Source organism: Falco biarmicus, chromosome 5, assembly GCF_023638135.1.
Source record: "Falco biarmicus isolate bFalBia1 chromosome 5, bFalBia1.pri, whole genome shotgun sequence".
NCBI classification, from domain to species: domain Eukaryota; kingdom Metazoa; phylum Chordata; class Aves; order Falconiformes; family Falconidae; genus Falco; species Falco biarmicus.
Window position 1 is genome coordinate 889,078 of NC_079292.1, and position 23,440 is coordinate 912,517.

The window sequence follows — 23,440 nt, forward strand, 5'->3', positions numbered from 1 at the left end:
CCACTGTGTAATTGGATTGAAATGGCTGGTTGCATCACTCGCCAATATTTGGTATGCATAAACAATTATCTGGGATGTAACCTTTCATCCAGAGATTGCTTGGCAGCAGCTAGAAAAAGGTTAACATGATGGCTTCATCCCCAGGCCACAGACCTGGGAAATCTTAAGTGTAAACAATTTCAGATTGTAAGCAGCTGCAAACTCTGCTCAAAACTGCTTATGCAAGGACTTCCTACCCCACTCATTTCCAAAGGATTAGAGTAACAAAGTACAACTAACTATTCACAGCATTTAATCTGTCTCATTTTGATGCAAGCTAATTGGGGCAGAATTCCCAAAAGCAAGTAGTTGTGTCAGGAGGGCTGGTGATGCCCAGTTAGGACAAGGTAACCTCTTCCACCAGCAGCACCTCAGGATTTGTTAGGACTGCAGGCACGTCAGCAAGCTGCTGAGTGGGCCCTGGCATGGGCTAACTGAACAGGGTTGGAAGACTCCTGGATATGACACGTGAGATCACTGAACATGACATGTAACAAACAGCATGAGAAGCTGGTAAAAGCTGCAGATAGCGCTGGGAGGGGTGGCTGGATTTCACTAGTGGTTAAAGGGGGAGTTAGGTGAAAAACAACTGAACTACACTGATAACTGGAGAGTAGTTTTGAAGGTCCTTTTGGAACTAGACACTTGCAAGGCCAAGCGTGCCCAGGAATGTTATCACTACCTCAGTGACACCATGTGAGGCCAAGACTGCCCAAGTGATGGTATCAGAAATACTGGATGTGGGTGCTGATAGAGCAAAGCTAGGAACAACAGGGAGAAGCTGTTAGGGGAGGGTTATGCAGGGGCAAAGAAGGGGAGTTACAAAGCTGGCAAAAGAGATGGGCAACAGGGAAATGGGTACCAAGGACGTGCTCGGGGCCTCACTAGGCTGATAAGCATCAAAGAGAACAGTAGAATAGAACAGGATTTTCTGAGGGAATATTGTTTTATTCATGAGGTCCAAACAGGCTTGTTTGACAGCCTTTGAGGCTGTTGTTTGGTTGTTATTTGTGCTGTCTTTATGAATATTAGGCCTATTTTCTTTGAGCGATGTGCAGGGTCTTAATATTGTTAAGGTAATATAATGCATGTGGGGGATGGACGGACAAGGCACAGTATTTTTTAACTGAACTTCAGAAACTAATGAGTGCACTAGAGAGCAGAGCTGAGGTCCCGACTGAGTAAGCTTGACTTGCAGGGTGGTGGGACGATCACAGTGAGATCCCGCAGCAAAACGCTTACAACCGTTCCCCCTAAATGTGAAAAAGATACTAATTTTAACCTTCCTCAGCGTGTAGATCCCTGCGTTTTCCAACAGCGGTGTGGTCCCCTAGCAAATTCACGCCCATCGTCAGGCTCGGCTTTCCAGCTGCCCCACACCGGCCCCCTCCGCAGCCGCTGCTGCGTGTCTCCCCCCGGGCACCCCGCCAGGGCCCGGGAAGCCGGGGCGGTAGCCGGGCAGAGCCTCTGGAGCTAGGGGAGGCCGGCGGGGAGCCCCCAGCTCCACCGGGGTGGGCCCAGAGGACCCGACCCTCCCCCGGGGCCTAATCGCACCGTGCCCCGCCGGGACAGCGACCGCCCCCGCCCCCGGCCCGCCCCCGCCGTGTGACTCAGTCCCGGGCCGGCGCACATCGCCCGAGCTGCCGCGCCGGCGGGAAGGAGCAGCTCGCTTCCTCCCAGCTGTCGGGCCGCTCTGCCGGGCGAGGCCCCGCTCCCCGCCCCTCCGAGAGCGGCTCGCCGCCATCAGGCTCACCAGGGCGCCAGCGCCGAGGAGGTTGCGAAGGCCGGGCGGCCGTGAGGGGGAACGGGACGGGCCCGGGGCGGCCCAGGCCTCTCCGGCTGCGCCGAGGGGAGCGGGGGCGGCGGGAAGCGCGTAGGGGCGGGAGCCGTGGTGGCGGGAGGGCGTCGGGCTCGGGCTGCGGCACAGGCGGGGCTGCGGTCTCCTCACGGGGGCTGCCGCCGGCGGGCCCGGCCCTGCCCGCCGAGCCTGGCGCGGCGGTGAGGGTCCCGGTCCACCCCCTCCCTTCCCCGGCAGACGGGATGGTTCGGGAGGGGAAGCCGGTGCGGTGGGACGCCCCCCGCCCCGCGGTTAAGTTACTGGGAACTGCTTTCCTTGGGACCCCGCGGCCCGGTGGGAGGTAGCCCGGGCGCGGTGCGGCGGGCCCGCTGAGCCGCTCCCCCCCGCAGGCCTGCCGAGGCGATGACTTTCCAGTGGACGGCGGTTGCTGTCTTCCTGTACGGCGAAATAGGAATGCTTCTCGTGCTCTGCCTGCCGTTCATTTCTCCGCTGAGGTAGGACTTCAGCGTGCTGGACACCCCCAGCTCGGTCTGACAGCCGGTTTGGGTTTATTTTACGCTTTTGTTTTTATAAACACGGAGCTTTGCTGCATCTTCAGGTAGCAGTGAACTAATGGAGGAATGCTGTTGGGGGCTTGAGCATCAGCAGTGTCAAGACTCGTAAGGCTGTTTGGAGTAGCTTTATGTTTGTTTTCTGCATGCTGCTGATTCATCCGAGCAGCAGTCGGGCTCCCAGGGCGAGCCCCGTTGCTTCCTTCCAGCCAGGGCGGCGTCTCCGCTCGGGGGCTTTGGCGTAGCTGCCGTACGGGAGGGCACCTGGCATCGCGGCCTCAAGCTCGGTAAGAAACGAGAGGACGGTGCGGCTTTTCCAGGAGCTGTTCGACGAGTTTGTGAGGAGTTTTGGTGTACGCCGGGCACTGTGGGTGCTGAGCTGACAGGGGCTCCCGGAGCGGGAAGCTGGCCGCACACAGCCCCCGTAAGGGCTGTAGGAAATCTGCCGTCGTTTGTTTAAAAAGCGTGCTTCAGCATGGTGCAAGAGGTTCAGGACTCTGAAGGCCTGTACGAACATACATAGGCTTACAAAATAATAATACTTATGGGACACAGCAGGAACATGAAGAAAAATAAGTCATTCCTGTAAAATAAAGACCCTTAGTAAGGGAAAGAAACAAAATGTTAGTTAACTCTTCTTGTGTGCAAAGGCCTGACTTACAGCGTTATCTTAAGATTGTTTCCTGTGAGTAGCTCTTCAAATATGGTAATGTTATTTAAAGAAAGCTAGCTTCTCTACAAGAAGCAAGAGAAACAGTTACAATTTCTTTCCAGAATATCACTAACTTAAATAAAATAAATTTTAAAACCCCGCACCCAGAAAACCCCAAGTAGGATTAAACCTTAAAGGTTTAAAAAAAAAATAAATTTCCACTGTCTCAGTGTTGTGTAAAAATTGTTACGTTTGCTTTCTGCATCTTCATATATGTTTAGAATGAAGAATGCAGCTTTTACTCTAGTATCTTAAGGTACAAGAACTTGCTTTGTGTAGAGTCTGAATTTCACTAATGAAACCTGTGGGAGAGTCTTTAAAGTGGCTGGATCCTCCAGAGCTGATATCCATGATTAGCTAAGTTTCCTCAACCTCAGAAATTGAAACTGTTCTAAAAGTCTAATTTAGCCTCTGATTTTTACAAGCTGGCTTGATTTCAGCATTTCAACATAGATTATGGAGTTCTCATATTTTCTTTTGCTTTGTAATCAAAAATGCAACTGTATGTAACAAGGGAGAGGTATTATGGGAGTTGTAATCATGAGGTTATTAATGGCTTATGTGAGGAAACTAGCTGCAAGAATTTCCGCAGGCTGATGACACATGCAGAAAGACATTGGGAGTATTGAAATGGGTTTCACCTATGATGTAAACAGGGCTTGAATCCAGTTGTGGCTGAAAAGAAAATTCATAACCTGCAGTGTCACCAAAATTTATTCAAACATTACAAACAGTGCTTTTCATTATATACAAAGGATAGATTTTTGTGCTTGGCTTGTAGCATTCAGCTATTCCTTTGAAGAGTGGTTTCTGAAAGAGCAAAATAGCTTTATCCTTTACGTGATGTGCAATTATCTTCTTAACGAAACTGTTGCAGGAAACGTGGGGTTAAACATTAGATTTAGCTGCTGTGACAGTACCAGAGGGCAGCAGTTCTGCCTTGTGCATCTTGGTGGCCTGGGAGCTGGTTCTGTCAGAACGGTAAAGCATGTGATTAAAAACACATGTGAAACTGCTGTTCTTTAAAGTTTTGATTTACTTGCTTGTCAGTCTTCAAACGGATTGTTTGCCTCTTATGTGTGTGTACATTATTTGGATAATGCACTCCTTTTTGAATTTGCTAACAAGCTTTTTAAGTTCCTGGGGAATAAGTAAACTGACAATATGAAAATGCAAGTATGCAAAAAGACAGAACTGTACTACCAAGTGTGCTACATCTGTAGTGGTGGCTAGTATTTGTAACTGGGAAGGATTATATTTATGTGACTTCTGTCACCAAAAGGAAATAGAGCATTAATAAATGTGAATGTCAGTACTTGCTGAGGAAAAATAAATGTAGAGAGAGCTTATTTTTAGCCTGAAAATAACTTTGCAGTATAGCAGAGTATCACTTCTTAAGTGGAGATCAGTATGAAACATGGAGAATTGCATGTTTAAAAGAGTTAGCAAGTTGGCATTGTTTGTAGCTTAGAGTTGTAGCTTGGTTTAACTAAAGTAAGCTTTTTGGTTGATACAGACTATAACTCTCTGCTATAAAGAATTCATATTATACTGAAGGACTTAAATGAGAGTTTTGCACATACAGTGCTAAAACTTTTTAATTATTTCTGATGCAGAACCAGAAGGGGCTATTGGAGATAATGCTACAGTATAATTAAGTTCATAGAGGGTTGGAAACTGCTTTGTTAAAGGACAAATTTTAACAGCCTCTGGAAAATGTAAATACTTCTAACAAAAGCTGGAAATGTTACCTAATATAATCAGATGGTGACTAGCATGCCTGTGTTACATCCATAATGGCATAACTAGGTATTACTTCATTTGTGCAGTAGTACTGATTCCAACCTGCAACAGAGGACAAGTAGGTGCTCTGATTTATCTTGTGGGTTTCAGTTCATTTGAGCACATTAGATGTTCTTCATTTGTGCTGCAAATGTGGGTTCTTGCAGAACCCTCCTGCAGTAATATCGAATAGGCAACAACAAAAGTCTTCACCACCAATCGGCCTCTTAAGTTTCTTCTCTAACCAATAAATTTATGCTCTTGAAAGAGCTTGTAACCCTGAACAAAATAACGAACACAAGACTTGATATTTTGTTGTCATTTGCAAGTTGGAATATAGTAACAATCCTTGTACTTTATAATTATGCAGACTCGTCAGTGTGAAAGGTAAGCCTTCTGAAGAAGGATGGTAGAGATAATCTTAATTTGTGGAGGGTTTTCATTTTATTTGGCACCAAGGGGTATAAGTGGATAGAAATAAAAATGGTGGAATGCACTTTGCAGTTTGTACTCTATCCCTAAATTTATTGTAGTCAGGACCAAACACAAAGTAATGCTAGCCAAAGTAAAAGCTAAAATAAAACACATCTGGAAAGTACCTGCTGTCATGCAAGAAGTTTTCAAGTTGAACCAGCTGTCTATGCCTGTATTGACAACAAACAAACAAAGAGACAAGCAAGTTGGATTGTTGGAAAAGTTATGTGTACCTAAGTTATATTACAATTAAAGCAGCTATTTAGAGACCTTATGTAAGTCTCGTATCAAGAACAAGGCTCTCTTCTGTGAGGTTGTTATGCTCTTCTTTTAGTGTTTAATTATTTTTGAATAACACAATGCTGTTTTACAGATGGCAGAAGATTTTTATGATTCCTCTGTGGAGCAAAATGGCAGTTTTTTGGAACAAGATGTTCCTTACAATAATAGTTTTACTGATCATCTTGTTTCTTGGTAAGTGTTAAATAATTGCTTAACAAATGGGGGGAAAAAAAAACCCTCGTGTGTGGAGTTCATGGTAGTAGATTAATTGAAAGGATTTGAGCCTAATTTAAGTCAGCTAATTTGTTTAAAAGTTCTACGATAGAATGGAAGAGCAGAGGGCTTATACTGCATCCGTGTTGGGAACCCAAATGTAAGAGTAATATGGTAGTGAATAAGGAGGAAAATTGGAGCTTGGTCTAGGCTGCTGCTTTGTTTCACTTCCTCATGCAAATAAATGAACTGCAAATGTTTGATGCCAGAATTTGGCTGAGCTGTGCAATATGCAGTAGATGGCACTCTTTCTCTTGGTTGTTGTTGAAATAGAAGACCAGAAGAATGTATCAAAGCACTGCGCTATTTGACCACTTGTGCTCAGCACAGATAAAAAACAGCTGTTGGCTGCATTTGTTATGAGTAGATGCTAAGGTCTGTCACACAGGAGTAAAGCTTTAGTGAAACTGGAGCTTGAGCGATGACCATATGGCTGACTGATTTCATTTAAGGTCTGACCTGACTGCTTTGTGTGGTAAGCATCTTCCATGTTTTGGTGATGAAAACAGTTCTACGTTTCACTGACATAGTTCTCCTCCATGGATAGGAGACAAGTGTTTCCAGCGTTTTACAATGAAAATGTTAGGTAAATCCAAGCTACTTTAAATATAAAGAATAAATGTGTGGTTTTATTGTCTGTTGAGAGAAACATAGAGATGCGTTGCATACATAGCAAAGTCAGACTAGACTGCAGTACTGTATTCTTAATATTCAAAAAGTACTGGAAATGCAAATAAAGGGGGGGTTGTAGATTATCTTTAGTATTCTCCATAGAAGTAGATCCTTCAGTAAATGGCTTAAGATTAAGAAATTACGGATTTCATTTACTCTCTTGAACTTCTATTGAAAACTTTGACCGGAGTTTGCTTTTGAGTTGGTGATAGTCATTGATTTTGCAGAAAGATGGATTTGAGCTAAAGCAAAGCAGTGGTGAGATGCTTGCCCCGTAGCATAAGATGATAGGTTACTGCAGGCCTAGAATCTTCCAATAGCAAAGGGGTGTGGACTCTCGTTTGGTCTTGGTCTCCATTGCACTGTTTAAAGTTTCACTTCAGATCTGTTTAGTGGGTTTTTTCTCTTCTAAATAACTTATGAATCTAAAAGAGACAGTCATAAGTGATGTTATTCACATGTGCTTTTCTTTGGAGTTGATTTTGTGTGCTTACATAAATGCAGCATCAATTTAATATTACTTGGCCAAAATAGTCTGCAAGAACTGATGTGTCATGAAATGTGTATTTTTGTTGATGTACTGTAAGATACTTCAGGTGCTCTATTGGCCTTAAGTATGTATGATGACCTTAAGTGTACAGACTGTAATATGGGTGGCTTAGGTTTTGTTCTTATGTGGATGTAAGTCGTAATTAATTATTTTGGCCTTTGAAAAGTGTCGGCAGTGTATTGACCCTTCTGTAGAATTATCAGGAGTATATGATGGATGAAAGGAAACTGAAAGGCAGATGAAAGCGGAGGTGTAGCTTACTCCCTCTGTTCTGTTCCTGTTCAACACAGTGTTACTACTGTGATGGATGTTACAAAAATATTTTTTCCCTCTCATTCAAACATAAAAACACATGCTTATTTAATATTACATATGAGACATACTTCAGAAGGCTTCTCTTCTTTTTCCCCTTCTCTTTCTGTTTTCTCACTGTTTGTCCACTGGATTTTAATTAAGTTGTCAGCAGTGACATTTTGACACTGTCTGTAGGGTCTCAAATAACATTTTTAGAGTGTGTTGCTTTTGCCTGATCCCTGGTGGCTGGGTGCAAGTTTTGCAAGTGACTGTTAAAACATGTTTTGGGCAGTGGTTTGGTGTATCTCTGGAAATGTGTTATCACTTCAGTGATTTACCAGCACCTATCTTTAAAATGCTTGGGTAACATAAGCGATGTCAGAATTTGTCCTATGCCTGTTTGCTGAGCAGAAAGTCCAAATACATATTTTTAGTACTGTGTCTCATTTGTCAGACATGCATATCAACAGATGTGAATAAGAACAAACTGTTTTTGTTTGCAGATGCTGTTAGAGAAGTGAAGAAGTACTCTGTCACGCATATGATTGAAAAGGCTGTAAATGTCAATAGCAACACCTTTGATCATATTCAGATGAAACTCTTCCGATCGCAAAGAAACCTCTATCTCTCAGGTTTTAGTTTATTTCTTTGGCTGTAAGTATAACACTTTTCCAATTTCCGCATAGCACGTTTCTTATAGGAACTATCTCACAAGTAATGCAACTATAAAAAAATGGAAGGCCAGTTTAAAGAGATGAAAGAATTAGGAGTGAGCAGGTTGGCTATGAGGCAAGTAGGATCAAGGAAAATAATATCTTACAAATGTTTGGAGAATAGAAGGATATGTGAGCAACACATGGAAATAAACATTTTGAATGCTTGAGAAAACAAGCATTTTGCAGAAGTTTCTTCAGGGAATACTCATTTCCTTCCTGAAACTTATGCCCTATGTTTTATTTGTTTTGAACATTGAAGACTGGAATAAAAAACCCTCAAAAACTGAAGTACTGTTAAAATAATCTTAATATGTTGCAAGCTGGCATTATTGCATCCTGCTGTGTTAAGAAGAAAAGCTGGAGTCTGATTTGAATCACTTTGTCTAAAGCTTCGAGTTCAGAACTGTAAGATAATTTTCTGGCTTCTGAGGAAAGTTTCAGATGTTACTTAAGATCAAGCACTTTGTGGCAACTGGCCTACTATGATACAATCTTAAGTGCAGTATCCCTTTCAGGATGTTTAAATGCAGCTAATAAAACAGGGTAACAGAAAGGATGGTTCTGTGCTGCACATCAGTAGAAGCCAAGACTACCTGTGAATCTTCACAGTAGCCACAAAAAGCTGCAGAACTTCTCAGCTGGGCAAGGAGAACATGAACTAATTGGACACCCCTTGCAGTGATGTATGGCTGTTTTAGCTGATTATTGAGAAGCATTGTATATAAAGAAGAGTCAAGGAAAAATTCATGTAAAACTTGAGCAGGAAAAATCAAAGGTGGCTGTAGTCTTGCACAATAGTGATAGGAATGTATCATGTTCTTTGTCTTCCTTCAGAAAGGCTAAGTAAATATGTACACATATGTTTGTGATTGCTGCTCCAACAGTTGGAAGCTGGTCCCCCAGGATCCTACTCCCCCTTGGCTTTCAAGGAAGAAAACTTGTCAGGTGGCCCTAATGGATTTTACTGTGGATAAAAGTTCTGCTCTTGAAGAGGTTTGCTTAAGGCCTTTTTTGGGCTACTGGCCTTTCACCAAAATTTAGAAGAAATAAATACTCCTACGGTAGTGGCTAGATCAAAGGACTTTTCTCAGTAGTGCTATTTTGTTTGTCCATTAAATAGACTGTCTGGCAGAGAAGGGGGGAAAAGTGTTTCTTGGTGTGCATTATCCTACACTGCTACTACCCTCACCCAACCAAGTTAAGACCACATGTAGGTATGAATGGGTACTTGGCTGCCCCTAGTTCATTCTTTGGGTCAGTTTTGGTTCATTTTACCACGCCAGCCAATAGGAGAATTCCAGAAGAGTGGTAGAGGGAGATTCCCAAAATGGAGGAGGCTGGAAGCTTGTCACTTCTGGCAATGCAACAAAAGTTATTTGGTACAGGTGAGGAAAATGACCTCCTGTCAGTGGAGGTATTGGGTCCAGCTAAGCCTTCACCCACCACCTGTGTGCACAGAAAGGAGGAGGGTCACAGTCACCAGAGACTGTCCCTGGGGTAGGAGAGAGGCACCCATCTGCTAATCTGACTTGCTGTCTTGGCAGATGTGGAGAGCCTGCGAGGGCTTGTCTGTCTGTCCCTCTTACCCTGTGCTGAACCAGAGAAGGATGAGAAGGGCTGAAAATGAAAGGAAAGCTAAAGAAATCATGTGCCCACTGCTTAGGGGCAGGGAGCCAAGTGACAAAGGATCTGGAAAAGTGAGATGTGGTGTGTCTCATTATCAACGTTACATTACTTTGTTTCTTACTGGTAAGGTCTGCTGTTTGGCCTCCCAGTTCTTGGAGCCTTCTGGGAGAGTTGGTGGGGAATGTAACGTGATCCACAGGTGCAGCTAGTGAGTGCTTAAACAGATTAGTCATATATAAGTCTGTGGCATCCTAGGATGGGATGTGTCCTTGCATGTAGAGGGAGTTGGCCAATGTCATTGCAAGGCTCTACTATGTCATCTTTGACAGATCGTGGAAATCGGGGGAGGATCCTGGTGGCTGTAAAAAGGTGAATGTTGCACTTGTGTTCAAGAAGGAGAAAAAGCGGGATGTAAGGAACTGAAGACTAACCAGCCTTACCTCTCTGGAAAGGTTATGGAGCAAATCTTACTCAAAGCCATTTCTAGGGGCACAAAGGATACAATAACTTGGAACAGCCAGCATGGATTTACAGAGGGGAGATCATACCTGATCAACTCTTTTGCCTTCTGCAGTGCGGTGACTGGCTGTGTGGATAAAAGGCAGAGCAGTGGGTGTTGTGTGCCCTTAGTAAGGCCTTTGACACAGTCTGTTGTGGTGTCCTGATAGCCAAACTGTGGAGGGATGTGGGCCAGAGAAGTGGAGAAGGAAATGGGTGGAAAATTCCCTGGGTCTTTGGACTCAAAGGATGATAGTAATGCAAATTCAGCTGATGCCCCTCAGGGATTGGTACTGGGCTCAGCAGTGTTTAATGTCCTTGTTAACAACATGGATGATGGGATTAAAGGTGCTCTCGGCCAGTTGCAGCCAGTACCTAATCAGAGCGGTTGATACCTTGGAGGGCAGGGCTGCTATTCAGAGGGAGCTAGACAGGTTGGAGAAATGTGCTGCCAGAAATATCCTGAAGTTAAACAAAGGCAGATGCAAAACCTTACGTCTTGTAGGTTAACCATGTACCAAATCCAGGCTGGGGACTGACTGGCTGGCTGGGTAGAAAGCAGTTTTACAGAAGAGGACCTGGGGATCCTAGTAGACAGCCAATCATGTATCGAGCTGTAATAACAACAGTGTATTCATTGGGTTAGGAGAAGCGGTTATTCCCCTCGGTCTGGCACATGTGGTGCTGCAGCTCCAGGACCGTGTCCAGTTCTGACTCCTCAAAATACTGGAGTACTGCAGCGGGATACTGAGAAGGTTGGGTGCTGAAACACTAAGACCTGTGAGGCAAGCATGAGAGAGCTTGCCTTCAGCCAGAAGGGATACTGAAGGGGAGATCCTGTTGCTTTTTATAGCTATCTAGTGGTAGGATGTAGAGCAGATAGAGTTGGCTCTTCTCAGGGGATCCACACTGGAATGACAAGAGACAACTGGCCAGGAACCTGGGAAATTCTGACTTGTAGTAAAAAAGTACTTTTTCTACTACCAAGTGTGTTCAAAAACTGGAACAAGGACCCTGAAAGATGGTGGACTCTCTCCCATCATTGGAAATGGTGGGAGCTCAACTGGACAAGCCTCTGAGCAATCTGCTCAGCCTGTCCCAGTTTTGGGCAGGAGCTTGGACAGGATTACCTCTGGAAGCCCCTTTCAACCTACATGAATCTGTGATTCTGTTTCAGTAATCATGTTTTACTGACTCTTGACTGCTGTATCTATAAATTAATAAGCAATAGTAAAACCTGCTAACACTTGAAAAGTAGCAACATGGGGACCTTAACTTTTCTATTAAAACAAAAAGTAAGAAAATGAGCCTTTAATGAAAAGCAGGGGGGAGGGCTTACTTTGGAAGTCAAAAGGTCTATTAATATGCTTTCAGTTACGAAAAAGCCAATTACTTGGATTTTCAAGTTTCTTTTGAAGAGCAGCTATATAGTTATATTACAGGAATTAATTTAGTGTTGCTTTGGGCTTTCCTTGATTCAGCAACGTACTGCTTTGCAAGACTCCAAGATGAATAACGAAAGTAGTGATGCAAAGAGGCAATCACTAGATCAGATCAAGGAAGGTATTTACAAAGCTTAAATTTGAGGTGCCATGTGAGTCCTGACATTCATGTATGTTCTGATTTATACAGTATTGACAAAGTACTTTGTAGATTAATATGCTTTTGTTGCTAATTTTACTCTTGTAAGGCCTTTTATAAAGTTACAGGGTTTTGTGTTGTATTCATTACCATGATGTGTTGCTTGGGTCTTGTATTCAGAGATGCATCCTATTTAAAACACTAGATCATGTAAAAGTATTTCAGCCCGTAAGCAAGCAGGTCTCTGATCCCTTGATGGCTGTGGGTTTGGGGGAGGAGGGAGGTTCTACAACAGGTAAAAATCAGATTTTTGATGGATAAAAATCTTTGTAGTCTCTTATCTTACTGTTAGTTGTAACCGATGAGCCTGGATATTTCCCATCAGATGCTCAAACAGTCCTCTTGTGGTTTTGTTTTCACAACTGATGCAAAGAGAGAGAGAAAAGGGGTTGGTTTAGTTTTGGTTTTGGTTTTCTTCTAATTTTGCTGTGAATTACTGTGCTGTTCACTGTGTTTCTTCACCAGCGTATTGAGACGTACTGTTACCCTTCTTACTCAGTTGGCAAAAGAGATGGCTTCTCATGCGGCTCTGGAAGCACAAGTAAATGATGCTACTGAAGCAGCCAAAAAATACATGGCTGAGAAGGAAAGACTGCAGGAGGTATCTGTGAGCTTTTTTAGTTATTTTCTTATACAGCAAGTAATTAGTATAAAATACTCTGGGGATGGTTTGCTACTGAATAACGTTTGTTCATTTTTTCCTTCTGGTGGAAAAAAGAATACAATGTTCTTATAATACAGAATTCAGAATACTGAATACAAATATCAGTAGCGTTTTACTAACAAAGAAAACTAAAGTAATCCAAATTGATGAAATTCATACTGGAAAGACAGAATTTAATTTAAGTAGTAACGTATTCTTTAAATAAGTCTCTGAATTTAATCATAGCATAGTAAAGGGAGATACTGGTTTTATTCAGTTTATCCTAAACATTTGGCTGTTTAGGTTAGGTCAGGGTTTAGCAGTCCGGTATGGAAAAGTCTACAGTATTGCTGTTCTTGTGCTGGCTCTTTCTCCTAAATAGGATTTGCTCCAGTCCTGAAATGTCTAACTTGTGAAATTGGTCTCTAGTATTTACTGTAGTTTGTATGCTTGGATCTATTTTTATGGTGAGTCAGCCAATTTCCTAATACCTCCCTCTCCCAGTAAGACATTGCCATAGTATTAATGAGGGTATTACCAAAAATCTTTCACTTACAAGAAGCACCAATGGACCAAAGGTTTGTTGTTTTTATGAAATGAAAACATTCATATGGGTTTTTTTAATGAAAAAATGTAAGAATGGAGAAAATTATGCTATCACTTGTCTGTTGTGGTTCAATATACAGTTGTATGCAGGAAGGGAAATCAGCAAGGATAATAAAGATAAATGCATGAAATCTTTTTGCATAATTGGTTAGTCTGACTTCTGTTGGAAGACATTGAACCATAAGCTAGAGTGCAGGTATCCAGGGTATGAAGACTTCTACAGCATTCTTCAGTCTGGCACATTGTCAAAACAAAATTCACTGCAGGTGTGTACAGGTTTCCTTCCAGTTTGTCTGGAGCAGTGCCTATGGTTACCAGCACTGTATATTTTTTTTTGGGTAATAAATCATCAGACAAAGAGAACAGATTCTGGACAAAAAGTACTAGATGGGATGCAAAAAAAATCCAGCTGGTTGAGAGGTGCTGTAAAACAAGGATCACTAGAGTGTGCATTAGGTATTTGCCAAGTATGACATGATTCCAAAATCTTGGGATTTGGTATTTTGTCAAACTGATCCAGACTCCCTCCCTCAGCCATGGAATTTCTCTCTTTACTGGTACTTTGTTTGTTTCTTCTCTGGCCTGTTGGGATTTGGCCAAAAGTCCTCTTTTTGTTCTGCTTTCACATTCTCTTAGCAACACATTCTCCTAGCCACTTGTAAGCGATAGCCAGGGACTGGAAACTGTATTCCTGTCTGTTTCTATTTGTGTGTTTGATTGCATGGTTTGTCAAAGCAGTCGTAGCCACAGGTACAGCCAGCATGCTGTCGCTGAACCTCTGTTGTGCTGGAGTTGCAAAGTGTTCAGAATTGGTCTATTTTAACTTTATAGGGATAGTGTGACTTAGGTTCCTCTGTGGCTTGGCCCCTGCATTTGTGTTCATTTACAAGAGAGCTTCATTCCACTATCAGAGAGGGGCAAGAGCAACTGCATATAGGGTGCCGGCTGTAAGTATAAATACTCTGAGTTTACTCTAGTGTGCTAGGTCTGCGCTATCTCCTGTTCAGAGATTCCATGGAGCACAGGACTTAAAGACAGAAGTTTACAGAAAAAAATGTGTATTAATAGAAAGAAGCGAGGAAAAAGTAAAGGAGGCAGTCTGTGGCCAATTTCATGACAAAATGGCTATAGTTTTGTTACCAACAGTCAAGTGCAGTCTCTGCTCTTCGGTTAAATAGTTTCTGGAAGGTTTTCTTCAGCTCTTTTCTTAGGATTGTTTACCAGTCTTTATAAACAGTTCTTTTCATTCTTCCTAAAGTAATCTTTCCCCTCTGCTTCCACTCGTGCCCAGTAGGCTCTGATATCACCAGTTCACCTAACAGTTGTTCATCTCAGTTGTTCAGCTTTTCTTTTTTGCCATTAAGCATTTACCACTTCTTCTGCCATTTTTGTAACAGAGGTGGTGTTTGGTTGGGTGATAGAGGCTGTATGAGCCAAGGGTCTAATTATGGAGTCTAATCCTTAACGTATGATACTTTCAAGTCATCAGTAGCAATTCCCTTAATGAGAAGATTCTGCATAAGTATAGTAGTGCCAACACTTTCAGAGTACAAAGAGTGTACTGCTCATGTCTGCTACTTACATGGCTTTTCCTGAATCCTTTCCTAGTTTTTTCTTGATTTCCGTGGAAATCTAATCTGGTATTGAGGTATTCTGAAGATTGAAGAAGTAGCTACAAACCTACAAGAAGAGATTTGTAATATATTACATTATTTAGATCAGAATAAATTATTAGAACAAGTTGTACACAAACATGGCAATGTTCTGTCACTTGCAGTCCTGGTGTATATTTTCTGGAAAAGCCATGTATAACCTGAAGAGAATGTATGGGCTTGGTGCAGAGATACAAAGTACTCTAACACAGGCGATATTGCTATACTATTACATATATGCCATTACTATCAATGTAAAACATAGAGCATTTTTTTTCCTTTTTTTATTTTGCTGTTTTGGAGGGGTTTTTGTCTAGAATGACTGAGTATCTGCCTGTGTCATGTTGGCATTTGATAAAACCTGTCACTTTGCAAGATCAAGGCTGACATTCTCTGGTTGTTTGTCTTTAGTGTCAGACTAAGGAAAACAAAATTAATTGTAGTTACTGTGTGTTTTAATAGGCCTTGAGTGAAAAAGACATCAGTAAAAAGAAAGTGTCAGCAGAAACAACTGATGAAAAGTTGAAGGAAATTGAACATTTGAAAGGAGAGCTACAGAAGACATCAAATGGTAAGTACTGGTTAAGACTTGTTTGCAATTAAGGAAAAGATTATTTCAACACACTGGATGTCAACAATTTATTCTAGATGTAGCATTAACTTCATCAGTTTACAGAATGCTTGGCTTGGGGTTTCTTCACATTCGACTAGGAACTGGAAAAACATGCTATTGCCATATGGGTATTTTAGTAAATGTTTTCATTATGAAAATGCACTGTGCGCGGTGTAATGTGAACACCTTTGTTAAATTGTAATTGGTAGCAAATTGAATTGATATATTTAAGTGGTGTTGACCTGTCTTCATCAGTGACATGACCACGATATGGAATCAATTGCAGGTTGCTTATAGGCATCTGGTTGATCTTGTCATAGTATCAGCCACGCTCCCTGTGTAAAAAGCGGAAGTATGTGGTAGTTTTTCCTTTAAATAGGATTTTGGTCAGATAGCAGAAAAGTCCTTGACTAGTATTCTAAATTTATATATCTCCTGCAGCAGAGGTGTGAGATGTTTTGGGTTTTTTTTCTCTACAAGGAAACATGCATTGCAATTTGTAATGTAATACTTTTGTTAGCAGTTTCCGTGTTTAAGGTTTAGGTTGTCAAAACTGCTTTCTAGACAACCCAAATTGAGATGGAAGCAGATTTTACCTGTTTGGTTCTGTCTTACTGGGATCTGTCAAGGTGTGTGATGCTTATGAACACCTGCTCATCTGAAATTAGTGTTTTTAAGATAACACTGCCTGTGACCTTGTAAGCATTAATCAGATGTTCAGACTCCAGCAAAATACAGATTTTCGTGGTACCAAATAGCATGTTGTCATCAAAACATAGCCCTGCTTTCATATTGCATGGCACTGCTACAAAGCTGTAATAAAAACAAATATTTAATTAATCATTTTTCATTGTCTACTGAGAAGATGAACAAGAACTGTAGAACAGCTGTTTTCAGCTGGGCTTGAAGCAACAAGAATCTTCAAATAGTCTCATTCGTTCATATTCTCAGGCAGGTTTGATTGTGGGCTTTCCCTCTCCTGCTGTTTTCTTAAAGAAAGGGGGGGAAACTGCCTTTGAAGTGGCAGGATCAATGAAAAACTTAAATGCATATGTTTTATTTAAACTAACTGGTGGTATGTAACACTAATATAGTATAAGCTTTTCAGTCAGAAATGCTAGAGAAAGCTAAGGAACAAATAGATTTACCACATGCTGCTTCAGCTGCATTTTCCCCGTGGGCTGTTGTGCATCCAAAAGATGTATAAATTAAGGCATGCTTGAGTCTTTTGTTAGGGGGAAAGTGGGGGAGAGGGTCTTTTTAAGGAATGAATAGGAAAGTATTTACAGCCTTTCCTTGATGCCATCCCCCTCATTGCCAAGACAGACATGGTTATGTTAATTATCATCATCTAGATGGTGTTAAAGTACATCTAACTTTTGTTTAAGTTTTCTTATACGTTATTTTGAGCAAACTGATAGCCAGAAAGTTTAAAATACTTGGTAATAACCACATCTGTAGACACTGCTTTCTGTGGAGTGTTAAGAGATTTAATGTGAATCAAATTTACTGCTTTCTTTTGAAACTTTTGCAGCTGTGCAGGTGGATGTTGTTTCATGCTCGCTGAGTGTGAGCAATGCATTACACAAAATCAAAGTTAAGACTGAAAAGCTTGTTTTGCCTCTCTTTAACAATTTGTTTCATGCCGCTGAGCTCACATGACTTAAGTAACCTTTCCTTTGTGTCCACAAAGCCTAATCCATGAAAATGGGGGAGCAAGGGGTGTAGTTGTCACTCTGTAATGAAACAAGGCAAAAAATAGTATAAAAAGGAAAAACTTTACTGGTTTGGGGGTTTTTCTTTTTGTTTGTTTTTCAGCCCTAGTATCAACTGAGTCATAAGTTTGGGTTTTGTTCTTGTTTGATTGGGGGTTTGGGTTTTTTGTTCTGCTTGGATGAAAGAACAGGTATAATGTTTTTTCACAAAGCAGTTTCAAATATGCATTGCTCTAGTCTGGTACATTTGCAACATGTAACTACGTGCTACTTACACATGGTGATAGGGTGATCCATTACTTCATAGTAGGCCCTGTGCTGGAAGGTGGGTTAACTCAGTAGTGGCACCCAGGAGGAGTCCTAAGTAAGTCTGCTTCACGTTTAAGTAATGCAGTTTAGTATCAGATTAGTGCTGTGACTTCAGGGGGAGATCCAAATTTTCTGTAAGGTTTTGATCCAGTATTTACAACTTCTGACAGAAAATATGGTATGTCTCCTCTTTCTGAAATTCTGACTGAAATTATAGTGTAAAAAATAGTGATTATTGCAGACTTTCAGGAGACTTAGCTCTAGTTCTTCAACTTTATGCCTTTTACAGGAATCACAGTCCTTATGCTTTTTTGTCCACCTAAGTGTAAGTGGAACCCTAAGTTAAGATGACGTTTTGCCACCTACTGTGCTGTGGGCAGGTGGGAAGGGAAAGTAAAAATACAAGACCGAGAGACTAATAGTGAAATTACTAAAATCTGAGGAAAAGTTGGAAACGAGCGATAAAGATTTCAGCCAAGTTTGTTTTGTTTTCAGACTTGACTTTCCTATCCCCCTTGATGACCTTTTTTGCTTTATGGTGGAAATGAAGGAAGGGGGCCTAGTTCTTCACTACTTTATTGCAGACCCACATACTTGGGGTTTTATAGGCACCCAGCAGTGGGGCTAGCACTTTCAGAGCCTAAATCCATTTTTAGCATACCTGGACATGTAATAACATGACTGTTTAGAAACCTTCCAAGATGGTATTTTATTGATCCACTTGTCTACTATGAAAAATGTCTCACTTATACCTAGAAATAAATAAATATGCTTACTCCTAGGAGCACCCAGTGCAGATATGAGAATGTTTCTGCTGTTACACATTAGACATATTTCTAACAAAATGTTGATTCACACAATAAAAGGCTCTCAGTGTGGCAGCTGGTCTCAGACCTATAGGAACTTCCTGTGGAAAGAAGAGATACTATGATATTGTTTCATTTTGGTAGTTCTGAAAAAGATCCAAAAGCTAAAACAAAACAAACTATCTCCAACCGGACGCGAGATCAGAGTCTGAGAGAAGTTTCATGAAGCAGCTGTCCTTAAGTGTCCTTGGACTGGGGGCAGGAATGGGACTTTTGGGGCATTAACTTTCTTTTCTCGCTCACAGATCCCACACTGTGGAAATGCTGATGTGGAAATGTCCATTTATTATTAAGGGACTCTGGGCAGGAGGGAGATTTCTGTGGTGCTGTACTATTTTACCTTCTATCGGATCTTTTTTCGGTGACACTGTCCTAGTGTAACGTTACAGCTTCATTTGCACAACAAAGTTACACAGAATAACTAGTATGGAGCAAGTCTTGCAGCAGAACACACTGGTGCCAAGTATGAAACTCCAGCTCATTGACCGCTCGCTCTTGTAACAATATTTTGTGGCAAACGACATGCACTAAAGCTTCTATCTGCATCTGATGTAGCATAACAAGCATTGCAGTCCCCAGTACCTATGAGCAGTTGTTGAGCTGTGACCTTACTGCATCTTTGAGCTGAGCCTGTAATGCCACATTGAGACAAAATCCAAAGACTGTTTGTCTTTGCCATTAGGATTTCACTTCATGAAGTGTGAACTGACTCAAAGTCATTTAGGTGCTTCTGAACTTTAGTTCAACTTTTTCTGAAAATGCTCTATTTGTATATTGTCATAGGCATACAGTGGGGCAGAAGGAAATTCTGGTGAAACTTCCATGAAGTTTGTTTTGTGTACAGAATGTGTCATGAGTTTTTGTGTCATGGTTGCATAGTGTTGTAGGGGGACAGTAAGAGAGCAACAATTCCTATGGAGGGCTGTTTTTGAAGCTGCTTTTAATCATAGAATCATTTAGGTTGGAAAAGACCTTTAAGATCATCAAGTCCAACTGTTAACCCAGGACTGCCAAGTCCACTACTAAACCATGTCCCTAAACAATGCATCTAGCTGTGTTTTAAACACCTTCAAGGATGGAGATTCCCCCACCTCTCTGAACAGCCTGTTCCAATGTGTGACCATCGCTTTGGTGAAGAAATTTTTCCTAATACCCAATCTAAATCTCCTCTGGCACAACTTGGGACTGTTTCTCTTATCCTAGTTATGTGGGAGAAATGACTGACCCCCACCTGCCCAAAACCTCCATTTAGGTGGCTGTAGAGAGCAGTGAGGTCCCCCCTGAGCTGCCTCCTCTCCAGGCTGAACCACCCCAACTCCCTCAGCTGCTCCTCACAGGACTTGTGCTCCAGACCCTTCACCAGCTCTGTTGCCCATCTCTGGACACGCTCCAGCGCCTCAGTGTCCCTCCTGAAGTGAGGGGCCTGAAGCTGAATACAGTATTTGAGGTGCAGCCTCACCAGTGCCGAATTGTTGACTGTTCTAGAAGGTATGCATGTACAACTCTCACTTAAATGCGAACATTACTAGGTGTTAGAAAGATACTAAACAATGCAGACGTTGGGAATACATTTCATAGAACTGTTGCTGTCAGGGAGGATTCAGCTCAGCCTTTGTGTTGCCAGGCAGGCTCGTGTCATGTATGAAAACTATATTTATGTTGTGCCCTGCTGAAGTACTCCAATTCTTTAAAACAAACAAATAAAACGGAACAAAAAAAAAAACCCACAAAAAACCCCTCCAAACAAACAAAAAACCAAACCCCCAAACTATCAAACTTTCTTTTGTAAGCTGGGAATAGGAGATACAAGTTAAATGAATTGGCCATGGACTCATGTTACTTAGCCAATGACAGAGGGAGGTTTAGGAACAGAATCCATATTACTTAACCTTACTTTTAAACTGTAACAGTGTGACCTTGGTGGGAGCCGTTGCACAATGTCACATGCGATGAGTTGATACTTGTATTTGTTGATTTGAAGGGACGTCGCTGCATACAGCAAGCATGGTTTTGTTATACAAGGCCATTTATGCCATTTGAAGATGCTGTAACATCCCTTTTGTCATTTGAGGTTGTGAAAGGTACTTGGAGTAAAATTGTGTATAATTTTTTGGCCCTTCCTTCTCTTTTCTTGTCTGACCATTATATGTTAAGAAGAGAATTTAGAATTAGTATGGAATTATTTGACTGGAGTTGTGTTCCCAGCTTTGCAGTGTATTTGTTGGCAAATCGCTTGTCCCGTCAGTGCCTAAATTCTTAACTTTGAATAGCTCTTTCTCAACTTCGAGACTTAAAAGAGAGGGATCTTTCTTAGTCTTAAACTAGCCCAAATCATTTGGGGTTTAGACTTGTATTGTAAGCAATGCTAATTTAAGTTCCAGATTGTTTCCTTAGTAGCAAGCACTGTAAGTCAAGTGATTTAGTCAGACCAGGACTAGTAGCTGTGCATGGAATGCCCAAAGAATCTTTGGTTGCTTTTGTTTCTGTTTGGTTTTGTTTTACTGTTTGGTTCTTCGTTCTTGTTGAAATGAGAAGATGAAGTGCTACAGCTGATGGGCTGTGGTAACCTCTTCAGAGCAATTTTTTTCCTCATCTTTCAACTTTAGAGGAATCTGAAGCAAACTGTCTATCCTGGAACAGGATACAGGGAATGTGGTAAGGGAAGGACAAGTTCTCTACTTCTCTCAGGCTGTACATGTTACATTAGTTTATGGACCTCCAGTCATACATTAGGTGTAACGGGATGAAATTTTCCATAAATATCTTCCATTGATACACAGCCCTAAGAATATTTTGTTGATTTTTCTTTGAAGGGAAGGGGGAGGAATGAAAAAGGGTAGCCCACCTCTCACAGTAATGAGGCTGGATTCCAGTTTGGGGACTTAATGATTATTCCTCTCATAAGTTGCATTAATGTAGAAGCAGCATTCTCACCTCCTACCTGCTCATGCATTTACTTGGTAGGAGCAGTCAGTTGTTGGGGTTTGCTTGCTGCCAGTCCAGCTGTTCTGTCTCCTGTGAGGCAGTGTTACAGGCCAGATGGAAGCCAGAAATAATAACTGACTGTATTGTGCACACAAAGGATCTTCTGTTTTCTGCTGGATCAGTGTGCATATGATATGATCCATATGACAAATATACCGGTACGATCGACTTGGCTGCACTGCAGTGTTCCTGCAATGGCAAAATAGTTGAGTAGTGGTCTGTGGACAGTCTCCATTCCTTGACAAGAAGACGTCCAGAGAAGCTCGTGCCCTGGGGAATTCACATGCTCAAAGATGTGATGCTCCTTTTTTATTGTGCGGCCCCAACAGAAATGAGTCTGAGTTTGGTGAGGGTGTTTTGTCCATAGCCAACACAGGTGGAAAGGACAAGCTGTTCTTTCATTTTTCTTCTTCTAGGGTTAGGTGAGGTAGTCCTGTCCTACATCTGTTTTGGTCAAAACATTGAAACAATGCAGCAGCTTGTTTGCTTTCTTGGTTTGCAGACACTTTTAGATATTTTGTTCATGTTTTAAAGATACAGTAGTTTTTACTTGAAACTAAAGTACTGTGCTGCTGCTTGTAAACAACTAAATACTATTATATCAATACCATCCAGTTAAGACTTCTTTAGAAGTGAGATACTGTTAATTTTTACTATCACAAACTATGTTCAAGAATGTTTAAAACAAAGGCAAAATTTAGCTTTCTAGTTAGCAGATTCTTAAAGAAGCAAAATGGCATACGCAGATATATTTTTGTCTACAACTTAAAATTCAGAAGCTTATCAAATTGTCACAGGTTTATTTTAGACTGATTTCCAAATTTTACTGTTGAATATTTTAAATGGTAGCAAGAACAGATTGAGAGTAAATGCAGTGGGGTTTGACATGTCAGATGTGTGGAAGTTGTGGTTATTCCAAAACCTTTCGAAAATGTTTTTTGTATTGATGCTGTCAAGAATGTATTAAAGGATGAAGGATATCTATGTAAGAGTATGGAAATGAAAAAATGGATGTAAAGAGATGGGATGAATTTTTGACCATGTTGGAATCAAGAGACATAAGTGTAATTAACTTCAGTAGACCAGAATTTCAGGCTAGGTAAAAGTCCTGTTACTGGAAAAACACTTTCAAACTTTTAAAATGAGAATGATTTTGAATCTATACATTCAAATCAATTAATTAAAAATCACAGAAATGCTGGGGGAGGAATCTTCCTTTTCTATGTAGGAGAACAGTCAAATCTCTTGTGTCATGGTGTTTTGGGAACTAGCTCTCAAAAAGAAACAGGGTTCAAACCAGAGTGCCTGTAGCTAGATGCTTAACAAAAAAACACATCTAGCTCCTCATCTTTTGAGAACAGGCTCTTACAGAGGTGCTGTAATTCTTGAGTGTCTTGGAGGTCCTTGGGAAAGAGCAGTCTGTCTCGTGGAGCTCACAGTCAAGGGATGGATCCACATTTTTGGAAGAGGGAAAATTACAAATGTTTCTGTTTCCATTTGTACCATCAAGATAATTTTTTAAAAAATTTGGCTATGTGAGGCAGGCTATAGGTCATTAACAGCATTTCTCTGTTTTTAGCATGAATAAATCAAGTTTTAGGGTATGCCTGTGCTGCTGCAGCAGAGAGATATAAAGATACCTGAGATGCTTAGAGGAATATAAAAATGTCTAAAATGACCTTACTTGAATGCTTGCATAACAGCTTAGGAGTAATGGCTCTATGAAACTTTATGCTGATCTACCCTGCATTGTAAATTAGCCCCTACAGAGTCTTAAGCTGTTTTGTACTGCAGCATAAACATGTTCTTAGTGTATTGCTGTTGAGATTGTGAGTAGAGTAATAATTACATGTTAAAAACCTGTTCACAGTTGCCTGTCCTACCACAACCATTTCTGCCTTCTCATCCATAAAGTAATGCTTATAATGAATTAACTCATGCATGGTAAAACATATAACAGGGTGAAAAGGAGGGCTCTGTGCTCCTCTAGTAGGGTATTCTCTCTTTTTTTGGGCACACACCACCACCCATTTTGTAGATGACATCAGTTGCTTTGCTAAAATCTTGCCCAGTATTTAGGTTCCCTCTTTAAAGAGGGCAGTTTTGGTTTCAGGGTTGTAGAGTTTTGTTTTTCTAGAACTGT

The 23,440-nt window shown here is 41.4% G+C and overlaps 1 protein-coding gene across 2 annotated transcripts in view; it reads left to right on the top strand.

The window, feature by feature from the left end:
• Positions 1-23,440, top strand: part of DUS4L (dihydrouridine synthase 4 like) — a 39,318-nt gene that overhangs the window by 13,072 nt on the left and 2,806 nt on the right. The window contains exons 1-6 of one of the 2 annotated variants that reach the window (XM_056340304.1): positions 1,653-1,813; positions 2,227-2,331; positions 5,730-5,830; positions 7,931-8,081; positions 12,374-12,509; positions 15,272-15,380. In XM_056340304.1, coding sequence (XP_056196279.1) covers positions 2,240-2,331; positions 5,730-5,830; positions 7,931-8,081; positions 12,374-12,509; positions 15,272-15,380 — 589 coding nt within the window. In that variant the 5' untranslated portion in view covers positions 1,653-1,813; positions 2,227-2,239. Of the gene's footprint in view, positions 1-1,652; positions 1,814-2,226; positions 2,332-5,729; positions 5,831-7,930; positions 8,082-12,373; positions 12,510-15,271; positions 15,381-23,440 lie in introns of those variants that run through there. The other variant, XM_056340305.1, reaches the window with a different exon arrangement.